The following is a 26,798-nucleotide window of genomic DNA, read 5'->3' on the forward strand; positions in this document are numbered from 1 at the left end:
ACTAGCGGGGTCAGGGAAGGCCACTCTGAGAGGGGACAGTTGAGCTGAGATGTGATGATGAAAAGAAGCTAACTATTCACGTATCTGCGGGAACAGCTTTCTGGAAACAAGGAACAGCAAGTGCCAATGCTCTGAGAAGGGAGCAAGTCTTCTCTTGTTAGAAGGACGTAAGAAAGGCTGGCTTGGACGGAGCAGAGCAAGTGAGAGAGTGGGGGAGATGGGTCAAAGGGCAGGCAGGGACACATGGTTCCCGGGGCTTTGTGGGCTGCGGAAGAAGCCACCAGAAGGTGATACACAGGGAGTGGTCAGGTCTGTGCTTTAGAAGGTCACTCTGGTTGCTGGGAGGAGAACAGACTCAGGGGCAGAGAACGAAAGAAAGACTCCAGGCAGGGGACCGATGGTTGCCTGGATGAGCCGGGACGGGATTCAGGACACATTCTGGAGGGAAGGCTGCCAGGATTTTAGAATAAAGGCAGCGAGTCCGGCGTGTGTAAATACTCGCTAACTATCCCTGTGTGAGTAGCTGTGTGTGTACACATACGGACACGTGCGCTCGCACACAGACACACACACTATCCTCCTTACACACGTAGTGTAGGGTGATGGCCCAGACTCCAGACTCTGGAGCCAAAATGCCCAAGTTCAAATTCCAACTCACCCACTTGCCAGTAATAAAACTTGGCAAGTCACTCAACCTCTCTGCACCTCGATTCCTCATCTGTAAACCGGGGCAATAACAAAGGTGCCCTCACAGGGTTGTCGTGAGGATTAAATGAGTTACTGTAAGTGAAGCATTTAGGGAAGAGCACCTGCCACACAGCATACGTGTTTCCTGTTGCTGCTGTGACAAATGACCACAAATTTAGTGGCTTAATTAAAACAATACAAATTTATTCTCCTACAATTCTGGAGGCCAGAAGTACGAAATCAGTTTCACTGGGCTAAAGTCAAGGGGTCGGCAGGCTGATTCCTTCTGGAGGCTCCAGGAGGGGATCCGTTCCTTGCCTTTTCCAACTTCTAGAGGTGGCGGTGTTCCTCAGCTCTGGCCACTCCAACCTAGCTTCCATCATCCCATTGCCTCCTTCTCTTGGGAACTTCTTATGTCGCTCTTGTAAGGACTTTTGTGATTATATTTAGGGCCCATCCGGATAATCCAGAATAATCTCCCCTTCTCCAATCCTCACCTTCGTTACATCTACACGGCCTGTTTTGCCATATCAGATAAGGTTCACAGGTCCTGGGGATTAGGATGCAGATATTTTGGGGGGCCATGGTCCATCATATATGGTAAGTGATAAATAAAGGTCAATTACTATTATTATCATCATCATCATTATTACTCCCTCGGCAGCCCTGGAGCATAGCACTAGTCCCTCCCAAGCTCTGTGGGAGAGGAAGTGATGAGGAGAGATCCCTGTCTATCTCCCAGAAGCCCCCTGAGCCCAGGTCAGAGCAAGAGGTAATGCTGGCTGGATCAGCCAAAGGCCTCAGTCATCGCTTGGACCCGTGAGGGGACTGTGGGCAGAAAGCAGACGAGGTAGGAACGTGCCCACAGGCCACGTGGAGTTGGAGTGGGGGTCCTGGAGCACAGGCTAAGGCTTCCTGATGGCACTGTATTCCGTGGGCTCCTCATGGCTCCTGCTGGGGGTGTGGGTGATGAGGTGGCTCATGTTGCTGTAGGTTGGTTCCTGTCCCCAGGTGTCCAAGGATAGAGCCGCATAGGAAATGTCCTCCATTGGAAAGGGAGCCTGTAATCAAGTGCCCTCAGGTCAGAGAGGCTGGCAGGAGGCTGTGCCCACCAACAGAGGAGGCCTTCGATGAGGCTGGGGGGACAGACACTTCAAGGCTTCTGAAGTCCAGTCCCAGGCCCTCTAGCTCCCCCTCCCTCCACTCTGCCAGGCACCCTGAGCTCCAGCCACAGCAGAAGACACTCTCCCCCAGCTCCGGGCCAGGGCAGCACGTTCCCCATGGAAGCCCAGGTCACTGGGCCTATCTGGGTCTCCAGGGCCCAGCACAAACACCATGTTTGATCGGTCTCTGAGTCCCCAGTGCTGAGACCTGGTATGGAGACACTCCCAGAGGCCAAAAGCCTGCAGGAGCCCGGCAGGCAAGTCTTTAAGTGGCTGCAGCTTTTCCCAGCGCCCACTGTCCTCCTCTGTGCCCACATGGGCAGGATAAATCCCATTCTCAAAGGGGGTGCAATGGCAGATCTGGCTCCAAGCCCCCCAGCAGCCCCACCAAGCACACACCATGGTGACGTATTCCACTTCCACCTGGTCCGCCTGGGCAGAGGAACTGGGCTTTCTGGAGGACTTCTTCCGGGAGGGGCGGGGAGAGGTTCCGGTCTGCTGCAGGGTCAGGTTTGCATAGCAGAGGTCGCTCTCCAGGGGCTGGAGCACGGAGGAGAGGAAGCACAGGTTCCTCTTCCGAGGAGTGACAGGAACCTCTCTGCTTCCCTGGGCACCCCTCTCCCAGCTTCCTCTCAGTCTCCCACTCCTGCCCCCTCCCAGCCCTCCTCCTTTCTGGCTGTTTCCAGCGCACCCCACCCCATCCCCCCTGCAGCTGGGCCGTGAGTATGTGGACCCTTTGGCACATGGTTTGTCTGATACATTTGGACCTCGGTGCTCCTGGGAGAGGGAAAATGAGGAAGGAGGGGAAGGAGCTGTCTGGTATCTCTGGTCTGACCTCAGGAACTCTCTTACCTGCTCTGGGGATATCCCAGGAGCTAAAAGATAAAAACAATCAGAATTAGAAAGCCCATGCCGAGATTTGCAGGGCCTCCAGTTCTGGGGAAGAGAAATACGGAAGAAAAGAGGTGATTTAGGCTCCAGGCTCAGAGAGAGGAGACCTGGATCTAATTCTGACTCCTCAGAGGACACACTCTGTGACACTGGTCACTTCACCTCTCCAAGCTTCCATTTCTCCACCTGAGAAATAGGGAGACCTCAGCCCATCCCTTCCCCACATCACAGAACTGTGTGATGAACTGATCAGGTGGCCCTGCCAGCCATCAGCTCCCCTGGGATTAAGTTTCCTGCTGCACAATCCAGGCTCAGCCTATAACTTCTGCTGGAAGCTCTAGCTGTAACTCCACTATTTCTCTACCTGATTTGTCTTTCAGGGGTCAACTCAAAGTCAACCTACCTTCCCCTGCTACCCAGCAGTCTAATCCCTCCCTCCTCGGCTCCCAGGGCACTTGATTTATGCTGTCTCATCGCCTTTGTCCCACTGAATTCTGGTTAGTCTTCAGGCGGGCTGTGGGCTGCTGGGTGGCTGGGCCCAACCCTTCCTGGCATTCCCAGTGCCAGCTGTGCCTGGCACACAAGTGCCCCATCAGTGAGAGATGTCTGCGGAGACAGGATTGCTCCAAGCTGCCCTCCGAGTGGAGAGCGTGCGCTGGGTCAGCACAGCGTGGATCAGCTTCCAGGTGCTCGCTGCTGCCTGTTTCTTTCTGCCCCTTAGCCCCACCCCAACCCCTCATGGCCCCTGCTTTAGAGACAACAAAGAAACAAGAGGCTTTTCCCCCTGGTTTTTAGTTTCAAAAGTCTGGATACTGAGGAGCACAGAGAGTACTTAGCACTTAGGTCACAGATGATACATTTGGGAGAAAACATGATAAACAGGACTCAGGCTCCACTCCTCCTGGACTACAAGATTCGTCAGGCTGCGGGAAGGGGGAATGTTGGAGAGGCCCCATGAGAGCTTAGGTCCCAGTGGGTTCTGAGAAGGGGAGGTTCCCAGTGGGTTCATGAGAATGTGGAAGTAGAACCAGACAGGAAAGGGTTTGGTTGAGGCCAGACCTCGTGGTTGATGAGTGCGGGATCATGAGCAAAGAGGATCTTTCCTAAAGAGCAGATGTCCACAGAGCCAGCACGTGGGCCTGAGAAAGGGCCGGGTCAGAGGAGGACAAAAGTAGGAGTCACAACCCACCTTTCGGCTCAAACCCAGAGGGCTCTGCGCATATGTGTGTACATGCGCGTGTGTGTGATGTATGTACAGGTCCTCATGTGTGCATATGTGTGTGCGAGGCGGCTATGTTGCATGTGCACACATGTGCACGTGTTCACTCCTCTGTGTGTGTGTGTGTGTGTGTGTGTGTGTCTCCCACATGAATTCCACTAAAGTATCTAGGCACCCTAGATGGGCTGCCTGCCTAAGGCCATTGCCACCTCTGCCACCAAGAGCCAAACCAGGAAACAGAGAGGGAGGCGGGTCAGAGAGAAGAGAAGAGCAGGGAGGGAGACACATGGCAGACAGCGAATGCCAAAGCCTCCTGAGCTCACCTACAAGCTCCAGGCCTCCCTCCAGTACCTCAGACTGGCAACTGCCGGTGGCCTTTGGGACAGTGCCCTCCAGACCATGTGCATAGTCCCTTGGCCAGATGGCTCCCAGGTGACAATGCTGGCCATTGGCCCCGCACACTTCCACCCAGCCCACCCCCAGCCCAGCCCCCACTGGTCCTCTCACCTTTCTTCTGTCGCTTCACCACTCTCCAAGCCAAGAGCGCTGCTGCCACCAAGAGAAGCAGCAACACGGCAAAGATGAGGGGAATGAGGACGCTGGGCTCTATGGAGGCACCACTGGAAACAACAGAGGACACCCCATGCACCCTGGCTTACCTCCTGCCTTTGGGCCTTATCCCACCCACCTGGTAGCAGGGAGGGCCACACACCTTTGGACCTTTTGACCTGCAGGCCTGTGGTTTCCAGCCTGGAAACCCCCACTCCTAGGTGCTCTCAACGATGGTTAAAAAACAAAAAAGGAGAAGCGAGTTCCACAAGGTAGTTTCAATGGGGCTGGAAGCCTAACAGAAATTCTATAGCATCAGGCTCTGAAAAGGTCTCTCTGGTCCTACACTTGCCCCCTGTGCTAGGTTGAATAGTGTCCCGCACCCCCATAATTCCTGTTCACTCAGAACCTGTGAAGGTGACCTATTTGGAAATAACATCTTTGCAGATGTAATCAGGTTAAAATGAGGTCATACTGGATTAGAGTGGCTCTAATCCAATGACTGGTGTCCTTATAAAAGGGAAATTTGGGCACACAGACACACAGGGAGAAGACTATCTGACGACAGAGGCAGAGATTGGAGTGATGCTGCCACAAGCCAAGGAGCACTTGGGTTGCTGGCAACCACCAGAAGCTAGGAGAGAAGCATGGGACAGATTCTACCTTTGAGCCCTCAAGAAGGAGCCAACCTGGCGGACACCTTGATTTCAGATTTCTGGCCCACTCAGCTATGAGAGCAAATGAGAAGAGCCCCCAGCATCCTCAACCTCTCAGAGGAACCTGAGGCTCCAGAGACAAGCTCTGGCTGGGACCTGGGACCACAAAGTGTTCCCCCATTAGAGAATTTTGGGCCAAGTGGGTACAGGGAACAGCAGCATCGGAGCTGGCTTACCTGCTGTCAGAGTGGTAGCTGGTCAGAGTCGGGGAGACTTGGGTCTCTTCTGGGGTGACTGGTGCTGTGGACACGGTAGTGGTGGTGGTGGTGGTGGTGGTGGTGGTGGAGGTGGTGGTTGACGCTGTAGTTGGTGCTTGGCACACAGACCAGATTACACACTACTCTCCCTGCTAACCCGCCTGCAGCCCCGCACGTGGCTCTGAGCCTAGGGGCTGAGGGCTGCCCTGGCCTGAGGAGCCTGGAGCAGGGCCGTGAGGAGGGGCCTAGAGCCTGGACCACTCACATCTCCCTGGCCTCTAGGAGACGCAGAGCCTCAGAGGCAGGTGGGGCTGGGCACAGGTCCAGGGAGGATGTCAAGCAGGCCCTAGGAGGGCTAGAGGGGGCCCAGGATTGCTCAGGACAAGGGAGCTGGAGTTCAGCTGGACTTGAAACACTCCTGCTGCTTATGACAGGGCCTCGGCCAATGCATCCCCTGTCTTTTTTTGTGTGTGTGTGAGGAAGATCAGCCCTGAGCTAACATCCATCGCCAATCCTCCTCCTTTTTTTCCCTTTTTCTCCCCAAAGCCCCAGTAGATAGTTGTACGTCATAGTTGTACATCCTTCTAGTTGCTGTATGTGGGACACGGCCTCAGCATGGCCGGAGAAGCGGTGCATTGGTGCGTGGCCGGGATCCAAACCCGGGCCACCAGTAGCGGAGTGCGTACACTCAACCACCAAGCCACGGGGCCGTCCCCCTCCCCTGTCTTATTTATCCAGCAAGGACAGGACCAGAATGGGGCTTACCTGGCGGCTAACACACCCAAGATCTGTGACCTCTAAGGTCAGGACCAGCCCTGAACAAAATCATGAGGTTCAGGAAGAGCCTTTACTTGGGACAACTTATTAAACTTCCACGATGGGGACAGTTACTTCTCAAGAATGTTGTCAGGATTCCATGAGACAATGGCCGAGCTGCGCCTTGCCAGTGCAACAGGCCTCACAGGTTCCAGGGGTGGTGGGGGCTCTGTTGACGTGTGCCCCCTCCTTGCCACAAGTGCGCTGTGAGCTGGTGCTGCCTGTCCAAGGGTCAGCAGAAGCAGCGCCCAACAGATAAACTCGTGCAAACTGAGGCCCTGCGACCTCTGAGCTGCCCCTCCCACGAGTGCTTGCATTCTAGAAGGACTTAGGAAGAGAACATCACTAAGTCCAGATGTGTGAAAGGCTCATGATGGGATGTCAGGCACCACGAACAGCCCTTTGACTGTGGAGGCCTTTCCAGACCTCAGGAATTAACCACAGAGCCCCGACTGTGCTGGGCCTCTTTCCCCCTGAGATTGGATATGGAACAGTGGTGGGAACAGAAGCTATGAAGTCCCAGGCCCAAACTCCACAAAGAGTAGGTACACCTGGGCACCAGAGATCCCAGGAAAGCACTGGCAGGAATTGGGGTCTCTGGGTCCCATGGAATGGGGTCCCTTTGGCCCATGGACTGAAACCGAGACCATCACCTTGATCTCTAAGGGCAATACACTCAGGCATTGAGCTGTGCAGAGAAAAAAACTGTGCCCAGAAAGGCTTGATCCCTTCCTGGAGGAGGCCCTGGAAGCCACGAGAGCATCTAAGAGAAGCCCAGCCCCTCCCAGGACTCAACCACCCTCTGTGACAACTCTCTCTGAGTGATGGTTAAGTCACTGGAGAGGGACCTCAGGGACCAGGACAGAGCAGGCCCTGAAGCGACACATCCACACATACACACCCTTACCTGGGTCAATGGTCACTTTAACTTTGTCCCCCAGGTCCGCTCCGGTTCTCTCAATCCCACACCAGTAAGTGTCCGCATCGTCTTGCCTGAGCTCCTCCATGGTCACGGTGAACACGTGGTCTCTCTGATTGTCCATGATCGACACACGGCCCTGCTTCACCTTCTGCTCTGATCCAGTGGTTTTAACAAGGATCCTGCAGAGATTCCAATCGGCTCCTCGACACCACCACTTCTTGTAGGTCTCCCACCCTTGGCCATAGCGACACTGCGCAGTCAACGATCCCCGCTCCAGGCCGCTCACTGCTTTTGGACCCCTGATGGCAGTTGAGCCTGGAAAACACAAATCCATATACCTGTCACCTCCCACCCTGAGGGCAGGGCCACAGCCTCCTGCATTGCGAATAGCTCCATTAAATCCCAGGGCCTGTCGAGTTAAATAGCAGTCGAGGAAGGAATACACCTTCCACAACATAGACCTTTTGTCCTTTAAACTTCTACTGGGTCAAAACCACCAGGAAAATCACTTACGAGCACAACTACAGATCTCAAAGAAACAAAAGTGTTGACACTGAGCAATAACAGCTTCCTATAATTCACCCCTCTCCCCCAATCTACAGCCAATAAATCTTTATATTCCCAGCAACGTCCCTTTGCAACCATCTCTGTGTTATACTGGTCTGATGGGGAGGAAATACCCATTTCCCCAGGAGAATGATTGCTGCCCTGACTTTGTACCCATGACCTCAGGAGATCCAGCAGAAGCATCCGCATCTCATGGCTGTAGCAAGACTGTTCCTAATGCTTCTAATGGCTTCTAGTGGTTCTAGCGGTTTCTAGTAAACCACCCTGGCAGGAATGCCTTTGAAATTGACCCAAACAGTGATTCTAAACGGTCTCCATGTGCTATGGAATCCATATCATACAGTCCCCATTTTCTTCCAGTTGAATAGCTTTGGTTCCTTTGTCAAAAAGCAAATAAGGGGGCCAGCCCTGTGGCGCAGCGATTAAGTGCACATGCTCTGCTTCTGCCGCCTGGGGTTGGCAGGTTCAGATCCTGGGCGCAGGCCGATGCACCGCTTGTCAAGCCATGCTGTGGCAAGTGTCCCATATAAAGTAGAGGAAGATAGGCACGGATGTTAGCCCAGGGCCAACCTTCCTTAGCAAAAAGAGGAGGATTGGCATCGGATGTTAGCTCAGGGCTGATCTTCCTCACAAAAGTAAATTAATTAATTAATTTTAAAAAAGCAAATAAGTGAGTTATTTATGGATTTTCCACTCTGTTCCATTGATCTATTTGTCTATCCTTATGCCAATCCTTACTATCTTGAATACAATAGCTTTGCAGTAAGGCAAGTATTATAGAGTGAAGTAGCATTTTATTATAATATATGTTCTTGTTCTTTCTTTCATTTTCTCACCTTTGAAAGAGTCAGAATACAGGGAAATGTTTCTTTACTGTAGGAAAAACAACACTTTAAGCATGATAAAAAGTGGCAGCTCACACTAGGCCTCAGTGACAGACACTGGGAAGCAGGGAGGACCCCGGCAATCTGCAGAGCAAATGACCCAGGCACAGCCCCATTCCACTGCAGCCATTGTCCTCATGCGAGAAGCGGGCCATGTGGTTTCAGATCTTTTCATTTTTCTGGAGTAGCGGAGTAGCAGAAATCTGGATTTTTTTGTGAAACCTCTCAATTTTAAAACACTGGCTTAATTAGACACAACAACAGCAATATAGTATGGGCTACCCAAACCCCATCTGCTGCTGAAGCTGCCTCTCGGGGCTCAACTCCAGATCTATGCTCAGACGTAAGGCTCTTTTCTGTCATTTTCTTCGTGCTGTCTTCGTCAAGGTTTGATATTAGAGATATGCTAGTTTCACAAAATTAATCTGGCAGATTTCTATCTTTTTTGTGCTCTGAGATCAGAACATAAATATAGCAAAGGAATTTTTGTTTCTTTACAATCTTAAAAAATTATCTGGCATATTCCTTAATGGGGTCAAAATTCTTTGATTACTTAATTTTTTTTCCCGTGAATATTGACCTGTTCAAATTTTTTGATTGGTCTTGAATCAATTCTATTGTTTTGTTTTGTTTTTCCCAGAACATTATCTATTTTATGGAGTATGTATTAACATAAAGTTCCACAATTAAATTGTGGAACTTTTAAAATTAAATTTTTTGTATGTATTATAATTACACATTTTGATTACATGTTCTGTTTTATTTTTATTGATTACATGTGCACAAGATTTCCTCCTTCATTATTCCTCCTCCTCCTTTTCTCCTAAATTAAACCAGTTCTGAGATTTAGTTGATAAATGTTACTGTTTTTATTTTCTAAATTATTAATTTCTCATATGTATAATTTTATTCCTCTTATCTCCTTGCGATTACAACTTCTTATCTTTTTCCAATTTGCTAAGTTAAAGACTGTGATAATTTTCATCCTTTCTAAAATTAATTAAAGCACGTTTAAGACTAAGAATTTACTTTTGTCCACTTTTAAAATTGAGATATAATTCACATATCAACAAATTTTACTCTTTTAAAGTGTATACTTTGGTGTTTTTTAGGATATTCACAAAGTTATGCAAGCATCAACTCTATCTAATTCCAGAACATTGTCATCACCTCAGAAAGAAACCCTATACCATTGGCAGTGACTCTCCACTTCCCTTTTCCCTGAAGCCTTTGGCAACCACAGAGACAATCTACTTTCTGTCTCTATGGATTTGCCTCTTCTGGAGATTTCGTATAAATGGAATCATACAATGTACAAACTTTTGTGTCTGGCTTCTTTCACTCAGCTTAACGTTTTTAAGGCTCATCCACGTTGTGGCACGTATCAGTATTTCATTCCTTTTATGGCTGAATAATAGTCCATGGTATGGATAAACCACATTTTGTTTACCCATTCATCAGTTGATAACATTTGGGTTATTTCCACTTTTTGGCTATTGCGAATAATGCTGCTATGAACATTCATAACCACATTTTTGCATAGAGATGTTTTCAGTTCTCTCAGGTATATACCTAGGAGCAGAATTACTGGGTCACGTGGTAACTCTATGTTTTACTTTTTGGAGAACTGCAGACTTTTCCCTAAGAATTTGCCTTTGAATACAGCTTTGGCCATGTCACAAAAGTTTGGATATGTAGTGTGTTTATTTATGTTAAAATGTAATGAGTCTTAATTTTTTTTTATGTTGTCTATAATCAGATCAGGTTTTTAAAGGGACTTCTTGTTCCCTCATTTTAAATTTTATTTTCTGTAAACCATTTTCAGGTGTGTTTTTATTTCCTGTGAATAATTTTCAAGTGGATTCTTTTTTTGAATATTTAGCTTAATGTTGTCTTTCCTTTGTGATGCAGAAATTTTTTCATAGTTAACAAAAGAAACCTTAAAAACTCATCTTTCCCCTAGGCACAGTGTGTAGTTGTCTCAGTTCCCCGTGGATGTCACAGAAAGCAATTCGAGTGTGTAACCCAACTTCTGTTCCTAGCAGACATCTATCTGGTGGTGTAGGTCTGTCTGTTTGTGGTAAAATTGTCTCCAGCTGTCACCACTATGAACTTCGGCTTTGCCAGAGATTCTGATACAGTCTAAAGTTTTCATACACAATATATAAATATCCATAAAAAGATTCATGTCCAGAATATATAAAGAACTCCTACAACTCAACAATAAAAATAAAGCAGCCCAATCTTTTAAAATGCAAAAAGACTTGAACAGACACTTCACAAAAGAAGACATCCAAATGGCCGATGACACATAAAGTAGGAGTGTAAAATGATACAACCAGTTTGGAACACTGCAGAAGTATTTTTCAGTTTCTTATAAAATGAAACATGTGCCTACCCTGTGACCTAACAATTCCAATTCTAGATATTTATCTAAGAAGAGTAAAAACAAATGTCCACAAAAATAATTTTCATAGCAGCTTTGTTCATAATAACCACAAGTTAGAAATAACTCAAATGTCCATCAACAGGAGAATGGATAAACAAAGAGTGGCATATTCACATCAATGGCATACTATAGAATAATAAGGAATGAACTAGTGATACACAAAACAACTCGGATGAATCTCAAAAACATGCTGAGTGAAAGACAGATGCAAAAGAGAACATATTTTATGGTCCCATTTATGTGAAGTTCTACAACAGGCAAATTAATCTTTGATGATAGAAATTACAACACTGGTTCCTGGGTGGAGGAAAGATTGGGAAGGGTACCAAGGAACTTTCTGGGTGATGGAAATGTTCTGTCTCTTGATAGAACTTACAAGTTATATGCATTTGTCAAAACTTGCAGAATTGTACAGTTAAGATCTATACATTTCACTATATGTAAATTATACCTTAATTTAAAAGAATCTTGTGGAATACATCTAGAGTTATGCTTAAGGACACTTTGTAATTAAATGCATATATTAGATAACAAAAAAGGGCTTAAATTTAATAAGCTAAACATTTATTTCAAAAGTTGGACAAAGAACAGAAAGAGGAGTAGGAGGAAAAGAAGAAAGTAGAAGGAAGGAAATAATGGCGATAAGAATAAAAATTAACGAATTAGAAGACAAAGATAATAGAGAAGACCAACAAAGCCAAGAGGTGGTTAAAAATAAATAAATAAACAGATAACCTGAGGAACAGATTCATGATAGAAAGAGAGGAGGTCTGAATAATCAATACCAGAAATGAACAGGGGGCACCACTACTTATCCTGCACACACTAAAAAGATAATAAGACGACAAGATAATAAGGGAATGGTATAATGAAAGGATGACTAAACAAGTTTATGCCAAAACTTTGAAATTTTAGATGGAATAAGCAGATTCCTAGCAAAAATAATACTAATGCTAAAATCAGCACAAAAAGAAATAGAAAACCTGAATAATCCTACAACTATTAAAATTAATTAAATCCGTTATTAAAAACCTCCCCAAAGGAGGGGCTGGCCCAGTGGCGCAAGCAGTTAAGTGCGCGCGCTCCGCTGCGGCGGCCCGGGGTTCGCTGGTTCGGATCCCGGGCGCGCACCGACGCACTGCTTGGTAAGCCGTGCTGTGGCGGCGTCCCATATAAAGTGGAGGAAGATAGGCACCGATGTTAGCCCAGGGCCCTCTTCCTCAGCAAAAAAAAAAAAAAAGAGGAGGATTGGCGGATGTTAGCTCAGGGCTGATCTCCTCACAAAAAAAAAAAAAAAAAAAAAAAAAAAAAAAAAAACCTCCCCAAAGGAAAACTCCACGCCTATATAGCTGCAATGGAGAGATATACCAAACATTTAAGGAAGAAATAATGTTTATCTTACACAAAAAATTTTATAGCACATGCCAGAAAGAGAAAGACAAACACCACATGATTTCACTCATAAGTGGAAGATAAACTAACACACAGACAGAGAGAACTGTTTGGTGGTTACCAAGGGGCAAGGGGGGTGGGGGTGGGCACAAGGGGTGAAGGGATGCATTTATATGGTGACCGACAAACAATAATGTAAAACTTCACAATAAAGGAAAAAAATTCATAACATAGGAAAAGAGGATGCAATCTCAAGTCCATTTAATGAGATTAGCATTATCTTAATGTCAAAACCTAACAATGGCAGTGGGAGAAAGAAATATTATAGGCAAATATCACTCATGAACATAAATGCAAAAGTCTGAAACAAAGAATCAGCAAGCTGAATCCAGGGATACATAAAAAGGATGATGCATTATCACCAAGTTAGGTTTATGCCAAGAATGCAAAATTGCTTAACATTAGAAAATCAATAAGTTTAATATGAGTATGCCACATTAACAGAGGAAAGCAGAAAAATCATATAATCATCTCAAGAGATGCAGACAAAACTATTTGATAGAATTCAACACCCAGTCATGATTTTTTAAAAAAACTCTTAACAAAATAAGAGTAGAAATTTCTTTATCTGATAATCTATCAAAAACCTCAGCAAATACCACAACTATTGTGAGATGTTGGTGTGTACTTTATAATAATGTATTAACCTGGACATTGATGATCTATCCACTTTTCTGTACATGCGTGATTTTCCACAATTAAGAAAATTTTTAAGAATATCATAAACCGGCGGCCAAATTATTCTTAACAGTGAAAAACTATAGGCAATCCAAGTGAAATCATGAACAAAACATGAGTTCTCAATGTATATAGTAACGTGATTTTGAAATTTCTGACCAATGTAGTGAGACATGGGAAAATATAAAATATATAACTGTTGGGAAAAAATAATAACATTTAGAGAAAATTTTTAAATCTTAAATTAAAAAGCATTTTAATTCATAATTGAATTCAATAGAGTGGCTAAATATACAAATAAGTATATTAAAATCAATGGCTTTCCTATAAAGCAGTAATAAATAGAAAATAAAGTGGAAAAGTGCTCATTTATAATAGTAATAAAAGTATATTAAGTACCTAGGAATAACCTTAACAGAAACAATCAGGACTTGTAGGGAAAAAAATGCACACAGACACAATGAAATTTTACTGAGAGATATAAGAAGTTTAAATAAAAGAAGAGCTGTATTATGATCTTTAATGAAAATCCTATATATTGTAAAAAGTCTCCTTCTTCCCAAATGAATCTATAGATTTAACTCAAAAACCCCCAGAACATTTTTAGAACATATATGCATTTTTAGAGAATCTTTGGTATATGTGTATATGTGGGTGTGTGTATATATTCAGATAATCTCTTATATATATATACACACACACACAGTCATGCATCACTTACTGACAGGGATACATTCTGAGAAATGCATCGTTAGGCGATTTTGTTGTGTGAATATCACAGAGTGTACTGAAGGTGAACAAAATTTGCCACCCCAAAATGTGTCTCTTTAACATGAGGATTATTCTAGGCTGATTATTTTTGAGAAACAAAAGACTCAGAAAATTTTTCTTGTTACCTCGCCCTCAACTGCCTAAAAGAATGCAGATTAAAAAACCTGTCTCAGGAAGTGACCTTAGCATAACACGAACTAGGTGGTGGACAGGGAGGAACACAGAAAAGTCTGTTTGTTGGGCTCCCCTCCGTTTTCTTCTGTCTCTGTGTGGCCGGATAAACACTTATTTTCCAAACGTTTGCTCCTTTTCACCTACCTGTGAATTGCCTTCCTTCCCTTTGAAGTCCCTGACTCTCCCCACCCCCAACACCTTCTTCTGTCTTTAGCTGAGGATGATATTTAAGGTGAGGGCTTTAGACATTTTGGCAAGTTATTCAGTGTTCCTGGGTTTCTCCCATGTATATATGCTATTAAACTTCTTTTTCTTTTTCTCATGTCAATTTAATTCTTAGACCATCCAGAAGAAGCTAGAAAGATAGAGGAAAATTTCTCCCTCCTCTACAGTACTTACACAAACCTAGATGGTATAGCCTACTACACACCCAGGCTACATACTATAGACCTTATAGGACCACTGTCGTTTATGCAGTCTGTCACTGATTGAAATGTCATTAGGTGACACATGACTGTCCTAGAGATTATCGGAATAGATGAACAAATGAGGGCCAGCCCATGGCTTAGCGGTTAAGTGCGCGCGCTCCGCTGCTGGCAGCCCGGGTTCAGATCCCGGGCGCACACCGACGCACCGCTTCTCCGGCCATGCTGAGGCCGAGTCCCACATACAGCAACTAGAAGGATGTGCAGCTATGACATACAACTATCTACTGGGGCTTTAGGGGGAAACAATAAACAAATAAAATCTTTAAAAAAAAGATGAACAAATGAGAATTTCTAGCATTTTAAAGATAAGTAATGAGGAAGGACTTGCCCTGTCAGATATTAAAACAGTATCAGGCCATAAAAAAGAAACCAGCTTAGAAATCTAGCAAGAACAGATGAACATATCAATAGAACAGTCAATAGCCTAAAAACAGGCCTGGTCTATCGAAGAAGTTCATACGCACCACAGAAGACTAAAAAGCTAAGTGGGGGAGGGGAGGGTTAGGATGCTGCCACCTCTCAGCGAGCTCCATAGGTAAATTCAGGGAGATTAGGGAGGTCAGCATAAAACAGCACATCATTTTTTAAAGTAGAAGAAGATAGAAGTGAATCTTTATTGAATCTCTGAGTGAAAGGGAGAACTTCCTAAACTTAAGATTAATGGACAACATCTGGGGCCGGCCCCGTGGCTTAGCGGTTAAGTGCGCACGTGCTCCACTGCTGGCGGCCCGGGTTCGGATCCCGGGCACACACCGACACACCGCTTGTCCGGCCATGCTGAGGCGGCGTCCCACATACAGCAACTAGGAGGATGTGCAGCTATGACATGCAACTATCTACTGGGGCTTTGGGGGAAAAATAAAAAAAAAAATTAATGGACAACATCACACAAGGAAGAGTCAGTAAATTTGACTACATACAAATGTAACACTTGGACACACCAATAGAAAAGACTGAAAAGGCAAAGAACAGACTGGGAGAAATATTTAGAATGAATAATATGGAAAATAATTAACATCTTTTCCCTTGATAAAGAGTATATACAAGAAAAACGTTATGATCCCATTTGGAAAATTGATGAGACAAGAAGAGTCAAGTCACAAAGAGGAAATTCAGGTGGATAATAAAATTCAAAATGTTAAATCTAAATAACCTAGCAAATAAAAAATGTTGAAGACAACGCCATTTTTCTCATAACAAACCAACCATGTGTTTATGACGAACATATTGCTGAGATGGGTTAGGCGGAATGGGTACAGGGAGAAGCTGCTGGTGCGAATGTAAGTGGTTCAGCCGCTACAGAAGCAATACGGCAGTTGTATGTACCAAAAATAGTCACACCCTTTGCTCCAGTAATTATGTTTATAGGATTTGGTGCTCAGGAAATAATCAGAGAGGCTAACAAAAGTGTGTGCACAAAGATTCATTATGGGCCAGCCCCAGTGACCTAGGGGTTAAGTTCAGCGTGCTGCACTTTGGCGGCCCAGGTTTGGCTCCCAGGCGCGGACATACACCACCCGTCTGTCAGTAGCCATGCTGTGGCAGCTGCTCACACACAAAAAGAGGAAGATTGGTGACAGATGTTAGCTCAGGGCAAATCTTCCTCGGCAAAAAAAAAAAAAGATTCATTACATAATTATTTATAACGGCAAAAATAAAGAAAAAAAGGTTAACTTCTATCATTCAGGGAAATAAGTGTACAATGAAATATAATGCAGACACTGATAATTATGCTTAGAAATATTTTTAATGATGTGGAAATCCTCATATGAAGCGACAATGTTTTTTTTTTAATATCATATATAATATAATTTCAACGAACTTTTAAAATATGCGTAGAAAAAAAGGTTAAAAGGAAATAAGCCAAAACGTTAACAACTAGTTGCCTTGGGCATTAGGATTACAGACAGAAGGTTTTTTATTTTTCCTAATTCTTCATTTTTTTTGCACTTTCCTAAGTATCAACAATTAGCATTTATTACTTTCAAAATCATAGGAGAAAAAACTAATGCCAGGGGCTGGCCCAGTGGTGTTTCAGTTAAGTGCGCGGGCTCCACTTCGGTGGCCCGGGGTTCGCAGATTCGCATCCTGAGCACGCACCAACACACCACTTGTCAAGCCATGCTGTGGCGCCGTCCCATATAAAGTAGAGGAAGACGGGCATGGATGTTAGCCCAGGGCCAATCTCCCTCAGCAAAAAGAGGAGGATTTGCAAGAGATGTTAGCTCAATGCCCAGACAGGGCTGTTTAACGGTGTGGTAGGCAGAATAATGGCTCCCCAGGATGTCTACATCCTAATCCCCAGAACCAGTGAATATGTTCAATCTTACATGGCAAAAGGGACTTTGCAGATGTGATTAAATTAAGGATCTTGAGACAGAGAGATTATCCTGGTAGGCCCAGTATAACCACAAAGGTCGTTATCAGAGGAAGGCAGGGAGGTGAGAGTCAGAGAATGAGAGGCGAGGATGAAGCAGAAGTTGGAGTGATGTGGGGCCACACACCAAGGAATATGGGCAGCCCCCGAAAGCTGGAAAAGTCAAGGAATCAGATTCTTTTCCTAGAGCCACGAGAAGGAACACAGCCTTGTTGACCCATTTTAGACTTCTGACCTCCAGACTGTAACATTATAAATTTGTGTTATTTTAAGCCACCAAATTTGTGGTAATTTGTCATAGCAGCTTTAAGAAACTAGTAGATGGCCATTCCATCCTTAGTTGCCCTGTTAGCCTGTCTCATCTGAGCATTTGGTATTGGGCCTGACTCTTGAACCATCTGCTCCACTCACTTCTTGGACCCCTCTGTCCAGGCGCCCACTCCCCACCAACCTCAGCGGAGCGCCCATCCTGCTGTCTGAACCCTGCCTCCAGAAGACAGCCCTGAGTTCCAAGGAGCAGCATCCTCATCGGGCATGGTTACTCACAGCCTAGATGATCAGGAATAATCCTAGATCAGGAGGGAGCTGAGCCCCAGGGGGAGATGACTGGCTCATGGTCAGGGAGTGACAGTCAAGACTGGACCCCACCTCCAGCACGGCACAGGACATCCATCAGCTAGTCTCCACTCTGGGTCAGCACATCTGGGGTCTTGTCCTTCTCTGCCACCACCTATGGTGAGGCTTAAGTTGGACAAGGCAGCTAATTTTTCTCTGAAAAACGAGTAATTAAAAATCTCTTCCTTTCTCACAGAAAGTGAATCCTATAAAGCCCAGTGGGAACTTTCAGGTTGATTTTTTTTTCTTGTGTACAGTCATGTATCGCTTAACAACGGGGATACGTTCTGAGAAATGGGTCGTTAGGCGATTTCATCATTGTGCGAACATCACAGAGTGTACTTACACAAATCTAGATGGTATAGCCTACTACACAGCTAGGCTGTATGGTACTAATCTTATAGGACCACGTCATACATGCGGTCCATCTTTGACCGAAATGTCATTATGCGGCACATGACTGTACTTCGAAAACAATGAACACTTTAGAAGCAGGAAGCAGTGCCAGGTAAATTTGTTAATTGTGATTGGAAGTTCTGTGGTGAGAGGTGGCAGAGGTTCACGCTGGCAACTCGGTTCCTAATTAGCACACAACTGTGCCTGCTCACTTACGACAGACATTCCCGCTCTGCCTCAGTCATGCTCAAACCACAGGCACACAAGCACACACACCTCAGCACTACTCTCACATCTGCTTACCATCAAGTTCCCCTATTTCCAGATCTCAGAAAAAAAAGCATTCCTTTATACATATTCCCTATTTTGCCAATTTGTCTCCTAACATCTCTCCCAAAGTCTGCCTTCTCCATTTCTACACCGAAACTCAGTGCTGAGCATCCACGAACCACCCCCAGCTCTGCCTTTACCAGCCTTGTGGCCCTGGACACGTCACTCTCCTCCCCTAAGACTCTTACCCAAAGAGATAGTCATGTCCTCCCGATCTGCCCTGCCAGGCTGTTCTGAAGCAGGCAACAAAGCCACACTGGCCTTTCCGTTCCTCATACTTGCCATGGCCAAGCTCATCTCACATCAGAGACTTTGCACTTGCTGTTCCCTGTGCCTGGAAAGCTGTCCTTGATCTTACGTGCCTGCTCCTTCTCATCTTCCAGGCCTCAGCTCAGATGTCTCCTCCTCAGAGGGCTCCTCTCTGTCCGCCCCATGAACGCCCCCACTCCCACCCGCCCCCTGAGTCTCACTGTGTCAGGGCACCTAGCTCGACTTTCCGCACAGCACATATCACTTCCTGGAAGAATCGTTTTCATTTCTATGATTGATGGAATGAGTGATCAAATTCGACCTCATGAAAGAGTCACAAATCATAAAGGGCTGTCCGGTTGCCATGAATACTCCTTCCAGAGGCTCAGATCCACACACATGCCAAATGCTACCCAGAAACTTTCTCAGGAGAACTCTCCTGCTCCCAAGTCTTCGCTCTGCTGCTTGATTATTTTCTTATTGAGATATAGTTCACATACCATACAATTCACCCTTTAAAGTGTACAACTCAGTGGTTTTTAGGGCATTCACAAAGTTGTGCAAACATCACCACTATCTAATTACAGAACATTCATCATCCCAGAAAAAAACTCCATACTCATTAGAATCATGCTCCCTTACTCCCTCCCTCCAGCCCCTGGCAACCAGTAATCTACTTTCTGCCTATATGAATTTAGGTATTTTGGACGTTTCATAGGAATGGAATCATACAATGTATGGCCTTTTGTGTCTGGATTCTTCCACTTAGCATAATGTTTTCAAGGTTCATCCATGTTGTAGTATGTATCAGCATTTCATTTCTTTTTATAGCTGAATAATATTCCATTGCATGGGAATACCACATTTTATTTATCTATCCATTAGTCAACGCAGATTTAGGTTGTTTCCACTTTTTGACTATTATAGATAATGTTGCCATAAACATTTGCATACAAGTTTTTACATGGACATATGTTTTCAATCCTCTTAGGTATATACCTAGAAGTGGACTTGCTGGGTCATGTGGTAACCACATTTTTGATTTTTTGAGCAACGTCAAATTATTTTCCAAAGTGGCTGCACCATTTTACATCCTCATGAGCAATGTGTGTCCTCTCCTATTAAAGAGTCTCAATTGTTCAGTTCTATGAAAGCAGAAAGAGAAAAAATTGGTCTGTGTCGGGGGTGGGGGGTTATAGCAATTATATTATTCCCTCTCCATTAGATACCTTCACTCATTCAACTAACACTTAGTATTCATCTAATCTGTACCTGGTATGGTTGTAAACACAAAAATCCCCACCCTCCTAAAGTTTATATTCTATCAAGGTGAGGGAAGGGAGGGAACAAACAATAGAGAAAAATAATGCAAGGGAATTAGGGTCATCAATGGAAGACTCATAAGAAGCAAAGACATGAAGGATGTGAGGGACTGGAGCCTGTGGCTTTCTGGGGAAAAGCATTCTGGGCAGAGAGAACAGCAAGTGCCAAGGCCCTGAGGCAGGAGTGTACCTAGCACGTTCAAAGAACATCTAAGAGACCAGTGTGGCTGGAATGGGTTGACCCAGGGGAAACAGAGAAGAGGAGACCAGAGAGATGATGTGGTAGGGAACCAGATGGTGAGCACCTTGTAGCCTCTGTAAGGACTTTGGATTTTTACTCTGAGTAGAATGGGAGGTCATTGGAGGGTTTTGACCAGAGGAGAGACAGGATCTGGCTTACATTTTCAAAGGATCATGATGGGATATGAGAGAAGAGATGGCTGCCCCCCAGGTTGGAGTTGCCAAACACATAAATGGGAGAGGAAGGAATTTGAGGGGGAAGATGTCGTCAGGCCACATTTGAAATGTCAAAACCTGAGTGGAGATGTTGAACGGGCACTCGGACAGAAGATTCTGGAGTCCAGGGGGATGTCCAAGCTAGGGATACAAAATTGGGAGTCATCTGTACAGAGATGGTATTTACAGCCAGGAGAGGAGTGAAGAGCAAGGGGGTGACTCTAGACAGAGAAGAAGCCCAGAGACTGAGCCCGGAGGCCTTCGAACACTTCAAAGTCAAGAAAATCCCCTTAATTTTTAATCAAAATAGTATCCATCAACTTGAAGTTTACTTCAACCCTCTATCTCTTCTCACATCTCAGCCCCTCCTTTCCTCTTTGTCCCTGCCAAGCTTACCTCCTCTTGACTTTTCCTGTCCCTCAGCAACTCCTTCTATTTCCTTCTACCCCAAATGCCTAGAATCCCCTCCCCTCCCTGTCTGGCAGACTCCCTGCTTTCCTTCCTTCAAAGCCCTGTCCACCCTCACTTCTTCCTGGAAGCCTTCCCTTGCTCATGACGCGCTCTCAAAGGTCACAGTGCGGGAGCAAGTATTCACCAGCTCTCCCAAGCAACCAGGGCTCTCTGCTTCTCCCTGACCTAGGAGGCCCGCCAGTCTGTCCAATCTGAATCAGCAGCCCTGTTAATTGGTGGTCAGGAGTGATGCCTTGTGCTGGGTTCATTATGAAGGCCACATCGATATTCCTGTGTTGGCAACCGTAGGCACTGAAACACTGGGCGACTGACTGAGCAGATAAAACACACAGGCTCATTACTGGGAACTACTTAGAAACGGGGTTGGCTTCTCAGCAGAACAGCCGGCTGGGCCCCCTCCTCCCTCTACCAGCCACTCCCTCCTGCCCGATAAGCTTTTCCCACGAGTGCAGGCCCGGGCTCCACTCACCTGAAAGCCAGAAGAGGAGGGGTAAGAGCAGCAGCAGGTGCATTTTCTCTCCACACGGGTCCCGTGGGTCAAGCTGTCAGCAGGAGCAAACTACAGCCTCGACTCCATCTCCCAACCCTCTGCTTTTGCTCACTCTCGCTCTCACACTTCCTCCTTCAGCCACTTGCCACTGGCGAACAAAACTAAAAGAGGAAGGAGGTGGAATGGGTGAAATTTCAAGGCAGTTAGCAATGCAAGAAGTCATAGTGACCATGAATAAGCTTCTGAGAAACACCTCCCTGCTTAGGGCCACGATAGGTTCTCCGAAAAGAGAACTTGGCCACTGCTTCTGCATCTTGTGGAAACTTACAGACACAGACCCACTGGGTCAGGCCGCTCTTACTCAATCCTCCTCCCTGGTGGGAAGAGCAGGGCAGGGAGAACCCAGCTCCATCAGAGAGGTCTTAGAAAGCCAAGGCTATTGGACACAATGCCCTAAACATGGAATTGCAGGTGTAGCCAGAGTTTCAAAAGCCCAGAAGGTCAGAAGTTCAACCACATTAAGGGGGCTGGGGTCAAAGTTAGAAAGCCAGAGGGGAGATTCTAGACCAGAGACTGGCATGAGGGGGTGAGGGGACCTCAAAACCCAGACTACAAAGAAAGGAGCTCAAAGAGTACAGGCATGTGAGCAGGGAGCCACTGGTCCAGTGGGCAAGAGGGGCCTCTGTCCTGAGAACATACCAGAAACTCTTATTGCCATGCCCCAGCGCACCAGCTGAGAGCCTGTAGATATTGACACCAGCCTGAATCTTCCAGAAACCTGAATACCGTGGGCTCCTTTCCGAAGAAACCAGCTCATTGCTCATGGTTGTTACCCCTCCCTCCACAGCCCCCACCTTATAATGACTGTCTGGTGAAGCAGGAAGAAAGGAAGCACCTGCTCTGTGGTCTCATTCCCTTCTCTCTGACAACCTGGTGCCCATCCCTCATCCTCCCTCCCCCATCAGGGTCCCAACAAGCCTGGGTCAGGAAAAGATAGAGCCTTTCTCATATTTTGCTCCTGGAGCCACATTTGCAATGTGTCACATACGCCCTGTAACCTCTTGAGAAGCAAATGAGTCCCAAAGAGGGACAAAAGCCCCTCACACCCTAGTCAGGAATGAGTAGGTGTGCACGAGGGGTATTTACATGGAAAAACACAGCAGCTGAGAAGCCGGGGCTTTTCCAGGATGTGGCTAGAGACAGCCTTTCACTTTACATATCTCCAGACCATAGAGTAAGGTCCACTATACGGGGTGAGGGCCCCGTCAGCCCTTGGCCCCCACTGCTCAGTAAGCCTGTCCTCTGCCGGGCACTGTCCGCTTACACTGAGAGACAGCGGGCCTCTACAAACAGGGACACCATTCGGCTTCCGGGGGAAATGGCCGAGGAGTTAAGCAAGATGGGACAGCCCTGAAAAACAAGGGGGCAAATGTTTTGAGGGTTGTAGAGTGGCCTTTCGTTTTTCGGGCATGGGAAGTAAGGAACGAACAGCATCCAAGCTGCTCAAAGTTCTGCCTGTGGCCCAACCCTCTGATCCCAGGCCCTCCTGGGCCCAGCTTACCCAAGGAGGATTCCCCTTTGAATCAAGAATGGAGAATTATCCTAGTGTCTCCGAGTGGTGGCAAGACTGCTCCTCTAAACGAGCGCCTCTAGGGACTACAGGAGAGTCAGGCTATTCTAGGGGCCCTGCGTCCTCAAAGACCCATCTGGGGCCCTAGTCCTGGCTTTGCCATTGACTTCTGCATGAATCAGTTACCTCTCTAGGCTTCCACATCCCCATCTGTGAAAGAACAGATTGGATGGATCATCTGAGATTCCCCTTGCCCTAAAGCACCCATGTGTATGTGTGCATGCATGAATATGTGTCCTTGTGTATGTGTGCATGTGAATACCTGCATGTTTGAGCACGTGTGGTGTGTTCCTGTTTGTATGCGGGCATATGTGTGGGAGCTGTGTGTAGACATGTGTATTGCACTGTGTGTGCTATGCTGTGTATGTGCACATGTGTTGTGTACGCATGTGTACACTATGTGTGTGCTAGGGTGCATTGTGTGTGCACATGTAGTGTGTATGTGCACGGGTACCGTGTGTGTGTGTATTGATGCATTCGTTGGGTTCTCCTGATTACAAGGAACAGAGACTAGCTCAAGCTACTCATCTTGGTCACTTTGGACTTACAAACTACAGACCATCTTTTCAGAACCCCATCTGTTCACAGGTGGAGGAGCTCTTGTATTGAAAGGGCTGGTTTCATTGGGTTTCTCTCACACTAGAATAGTAGGTCCACGAGAAGTTTGTTGCAAGGCCCACTTGAGAATTACAAAACCAAAGTCTCAACCAGGTGGAACTGAAGAAAATCAAGGAACCAAGCCTCTCAGGGGACGAGCAACAGGAAGCAGCCGTCAGCCAGACTTCATCGGCCTGGAGCAGGCGGTCGCCCAGAACCCAGGCACCTCAGAGCTGGAGGGGCTTCACTCTGGGCTCTGCCACCAGTGTGACAGCGGCTCTGCTGTGACCTCCTTCACGGCTCTGCTCAGTGGGGCTTCTAGCTGCTCACTTCTTCGTGAAAGTGAGGAAGAGGCGGATTTGCCAGGAAGCTGATGGAGCTTAAGCATCAGCACCCCTCACTTGATCAGGCTCCTTTCAAAGCCCTTTATCAAATTTTGTATTTGTAATTTGGGGATCCTTTTTCTTAAAAAGGGCCCCAGTGCTGTATAAGCTTCGGGCCTGTGGTAGATGGTCCGACCCTGAATAACTACCCTCTGACTCCATAGTTGTTCTCACTGAAGAGATGGAGTCCCCACCCCCGCCCCGCCCCCGCTCCTTGAGTCTGGACCAGACCTGTGACCAACTTTGCCCAAGAAAATGCAGCAGAAGTGATGGTGTTCCAGTTCCAAACCTCAGCCTGTGGAGGCGTCCTGGATTTCCTCCTGCTCTCATGCACACCCCTCTGCTTCTGCCGTGAGACCAGACCAGGCTAGCCAGGGCATGGGTTGAGAGACACATGGAGCAGAGCCAAGCTGCCCCAGCCAACAGCTGACTGACCTCCGACACATGAGGGAGCCCACCCAAGACCAGAAGCACCACCCAGATTAAATTGCAGACTCACACACTTGTTGCGTGCCACTGAGTTTGGGACAGTTCCTTGCAGCATTCTTGTGGCAATAGAAAACTAAAAGAAGACCCCACAAACCTAGACCCACCCTACAGCAGCTGCCTCACCCTCCGCTCTGTACGACTTTAGCTGCCCCATGGCTTCTCTTCACTCAGATCCCCTCTGCCCTTCTGACTTTCCCTGGCAGCTCTTCACAAATGGCCCCTCCTGCCCAACCCCCCACCTCAAGACCCCCACCCACATCTCTCACTCTGAGGTTGTTCAGATCAGAATGGACCTTGAACCAATCGAGCCACCTGTGGCTTGTGATTCAAAACAATAAGTTGGTCTACATTACAAAAGCAATACATGTTCATTTTAGGAAAATAAATTCTGAAATAAAGAAAAGGTTTAAAAAAATTAATTGCCTCTAATCTCACCACTGAGATAATCACTTTTAACATTAAGGTTATAGTTTGCCCGTCTTTTTTCTCTTCCTGCAGAAATACAAGGTTATTGCAGAAATCAGGTGGAGTCACTAATGGATGAGCTCATGCCACTCATTGCTCAACAGATTTTCAATGCAAACAACACCGTCTACTTTGGAAAAAGATGTCCTATAAAACAAATGTCACCCAGAAGGATGTGTTTAAAGGTTTGGAGAGCCAGCTCACATTTCTTTTTGGAGGAAACGCATGTAGGGACTGCAACCCCAAACTCCTCTTGGTCACTTTGGACTTGCAAACTACAGACGATCTCTTCAGAACCCAACTTGTTCATAAGTGAAGGAGCTCTTGTATTGAAAGGACCAGTTTTGTTGGGTCTCTCCCACTCTGGATTAGAAGGTCCATGAGGGCTGTATCTTCAATTGCTAAAACCACATTTGGCACATGGTAGCTGCCCAATAAATAACTGATGGAAAATGAATAAATGAATGAACTATTGTCATTTCTGCATTGTCATTCTTCCCCTTGCCCTGTAAGTTCTGCTAGGAAACTGTCTAGCACCTAAGAACCAGTCATAAGCCCTAATTGTTCTCAGCAACCATTCCCGAACCTTTCAGATCACCTTGAACTCAACTGCACTTCATCCTTTCTACCCAATTTGTGCTATGCTCCATATTTCATATAATTATCACATTGAATCCTCACTACAAATCTAGAGGAAAGGTGATATTATTCCCATTTCTCAGGTAAAGACAGCAAGGCTCATAGAGCAAGTAACCTGTCCAAGGTCACATGGCTAGTAATTGGCAAAGCCATGACGCAACCCTGGGTCTGGCTCATGTAAGCATGCCACCCTGCCTCCTGCTGGAGGGAGAGAGAGAAGCCAGCTGCCCTTTGATCCTGTTTAGTGCTGACAACGAAGACGGAACCTGACATCAAGAGTTAATAAGAGCGTCTTTGAGCTGGTTGTCACCAGGGTGTTCACTCCATGGCTGTTTTTAAAACAAGTTCTCCAAAAACAAAAGAATGAATTATCATGAATTGGAAACTGATTTAACAAAGCAAGTAACTGATAACACTAGCCTTTAACATTTCCCGGGTCTAATGCCCCTTTCTGCAATCTATGGAATAGGAAACTGAGTCTCAACTGAGCCTCGTCCAGGAATTCAGGCAAAGGCAGAGCTTGTTTTTGAGAAAAACATGGGTCTCCAAAGAGTGAGTTAACCCTCTGCGAGGATGAGAAGATGAAAGGGCTCTTTGATTTTCAGAACAGAGTGTCTGTCATCTTTGCCACCTCTCTTCAGGTACCAAAGGTGTGTAAGACTTGCTGAAATCAACAAAGTGGAATAGCCACTATCCAGGCTCCCTCTGCCCAGAGGGCTTGATCGTTTTTAAAGCACCGATTAGGGCACTGGATTTATTTGGAAAAATAAAATCAGCATGTGCTCAGCAACAGTTGGGCTAAACATTGGCATTCCTCCTGGGTATCTCCAGAGTAATCCTTGCACAATATGCCTCCTCAACATACAGAGACGTTTTTCTGATTACAGAAGTAATGTGTGTTCATTACAGAAGAATAATGAAATACAGATGAACACAAAGAATGCATTTTAAATCACTCCTAATCCCCCCACACAGAAACAAGCACTGTTAAATATACGTGTGTGTCCATTGCCAATCTTTTGTTCTCTTCTGTAGAAAAGCGATTTATTCCAGGTTAAGTAAAAGATCACTCATGTATGAATTTACTTCATCAACTGGTTTATTACATTTATTAGAGCTTTTTAATATTTTCTTTCCAAAAAGAAAATATGGCCAATAATGCCCGCTCTGAAATACTCCCAGTTAACACTTTTTAAACAGTAATGCAAGCAATGTCAAAAAAAAAAAAAAGGCATAGAAGGAGATAAAATAAAAAGTAAAAGTCTT

At 46.0% G+C, this 26,798-nt stretch overlaps 2 protein-coding genes across 9 annotated transcripts in view; one reads left to right on the plus strand and one right to left on the minus strand.

Moving 5' to 3' along the window:
* Positions 1 to 26,798, plus strand: part of RAB37 (RAB37, member RAS oncogene family) — a 61,343-nt gene that overhangs the window by 16,133 nt on the left and 18,412 nt on the right. The window lies entirely within an intron of this gene.
* On the minus strand, positions 871 to 21,512 carry CD300LF (CD300 molecule like family member f). Of its 8 annotated transcripts, none has more exons than XM_058561521.1 (8): positions 21,309 to 21,512; positions 7,146 to 7,475; positions 5,402 to 5,537; positions 4,673 to 4,726; positions 4,468 to 4,580; positions 2,703 to 2,725; positions 2,250 to 2,390; positions 871 to 1,748 (listed from the first exon to the last, which is right to left on the minus strand). In XM_058561521.1, exons 1-8 carry the CDS (start codon positions 21,349 to 21,351, stop codon positions 1,593 to 1,595), a joined length of 996 nt encoding a protein of 331 aa, XP_058417504.1. In that variant the 5' UTR covers positions 21,352 to 21,512; the 3' UTR covers positions 871 to 1,592. The 8 variants fall into 8 exon arrangements, with proteins under 8 accessions (XP_058417504.1, XP_058417503.1, XP_058417507.1 ...); XM_058561520.1 differs by having other exon boundaries at positions 4,673 to 4,735; XM_058561524.1 differs by having other exon boundaries at positions 5,402 to 5,465; positions 21,309 to 21,509.

This window comes from Diceros bicornis, chromosome 18, assembly GCF_020826845.1.
Source record: "Diceros bicornis minor isolate mBicDic1 chromosome 18, mDicBic1.mat.cur, whole genome shotgun sequence".
NCBI lineage: Eukaryota > Metazoa > Chordata > Mammalia > Perissodactyla > Rhinocerotidae > Diceros > Diceros bicornis.

Bases quoted from the DNA above. Each gene is read 5' to 3' on its own strand.
- CD300LF (XM_058561520.1), bottom strand. From the start codon at position 21,351: ATGCACCTGCTGCTGCTCTTACCCCTCCTCTTCTGGCTTTCAG. The intron at 4,581-4,672 runs GTGTGTGGCCCT...TGTTGTTTCCAG, and splicing joins GCAGGTCAAAAGGTCCAAAG to TGGTGCCTCCATAGAGCCCA. The intron at 1,749-2,249 runs GTGTGTGCTTGG...ACTTGATTACAG, and splicing joins AAGTGGAATACGTCACCATG to GCTCCCTTTCCAATGGAGGA.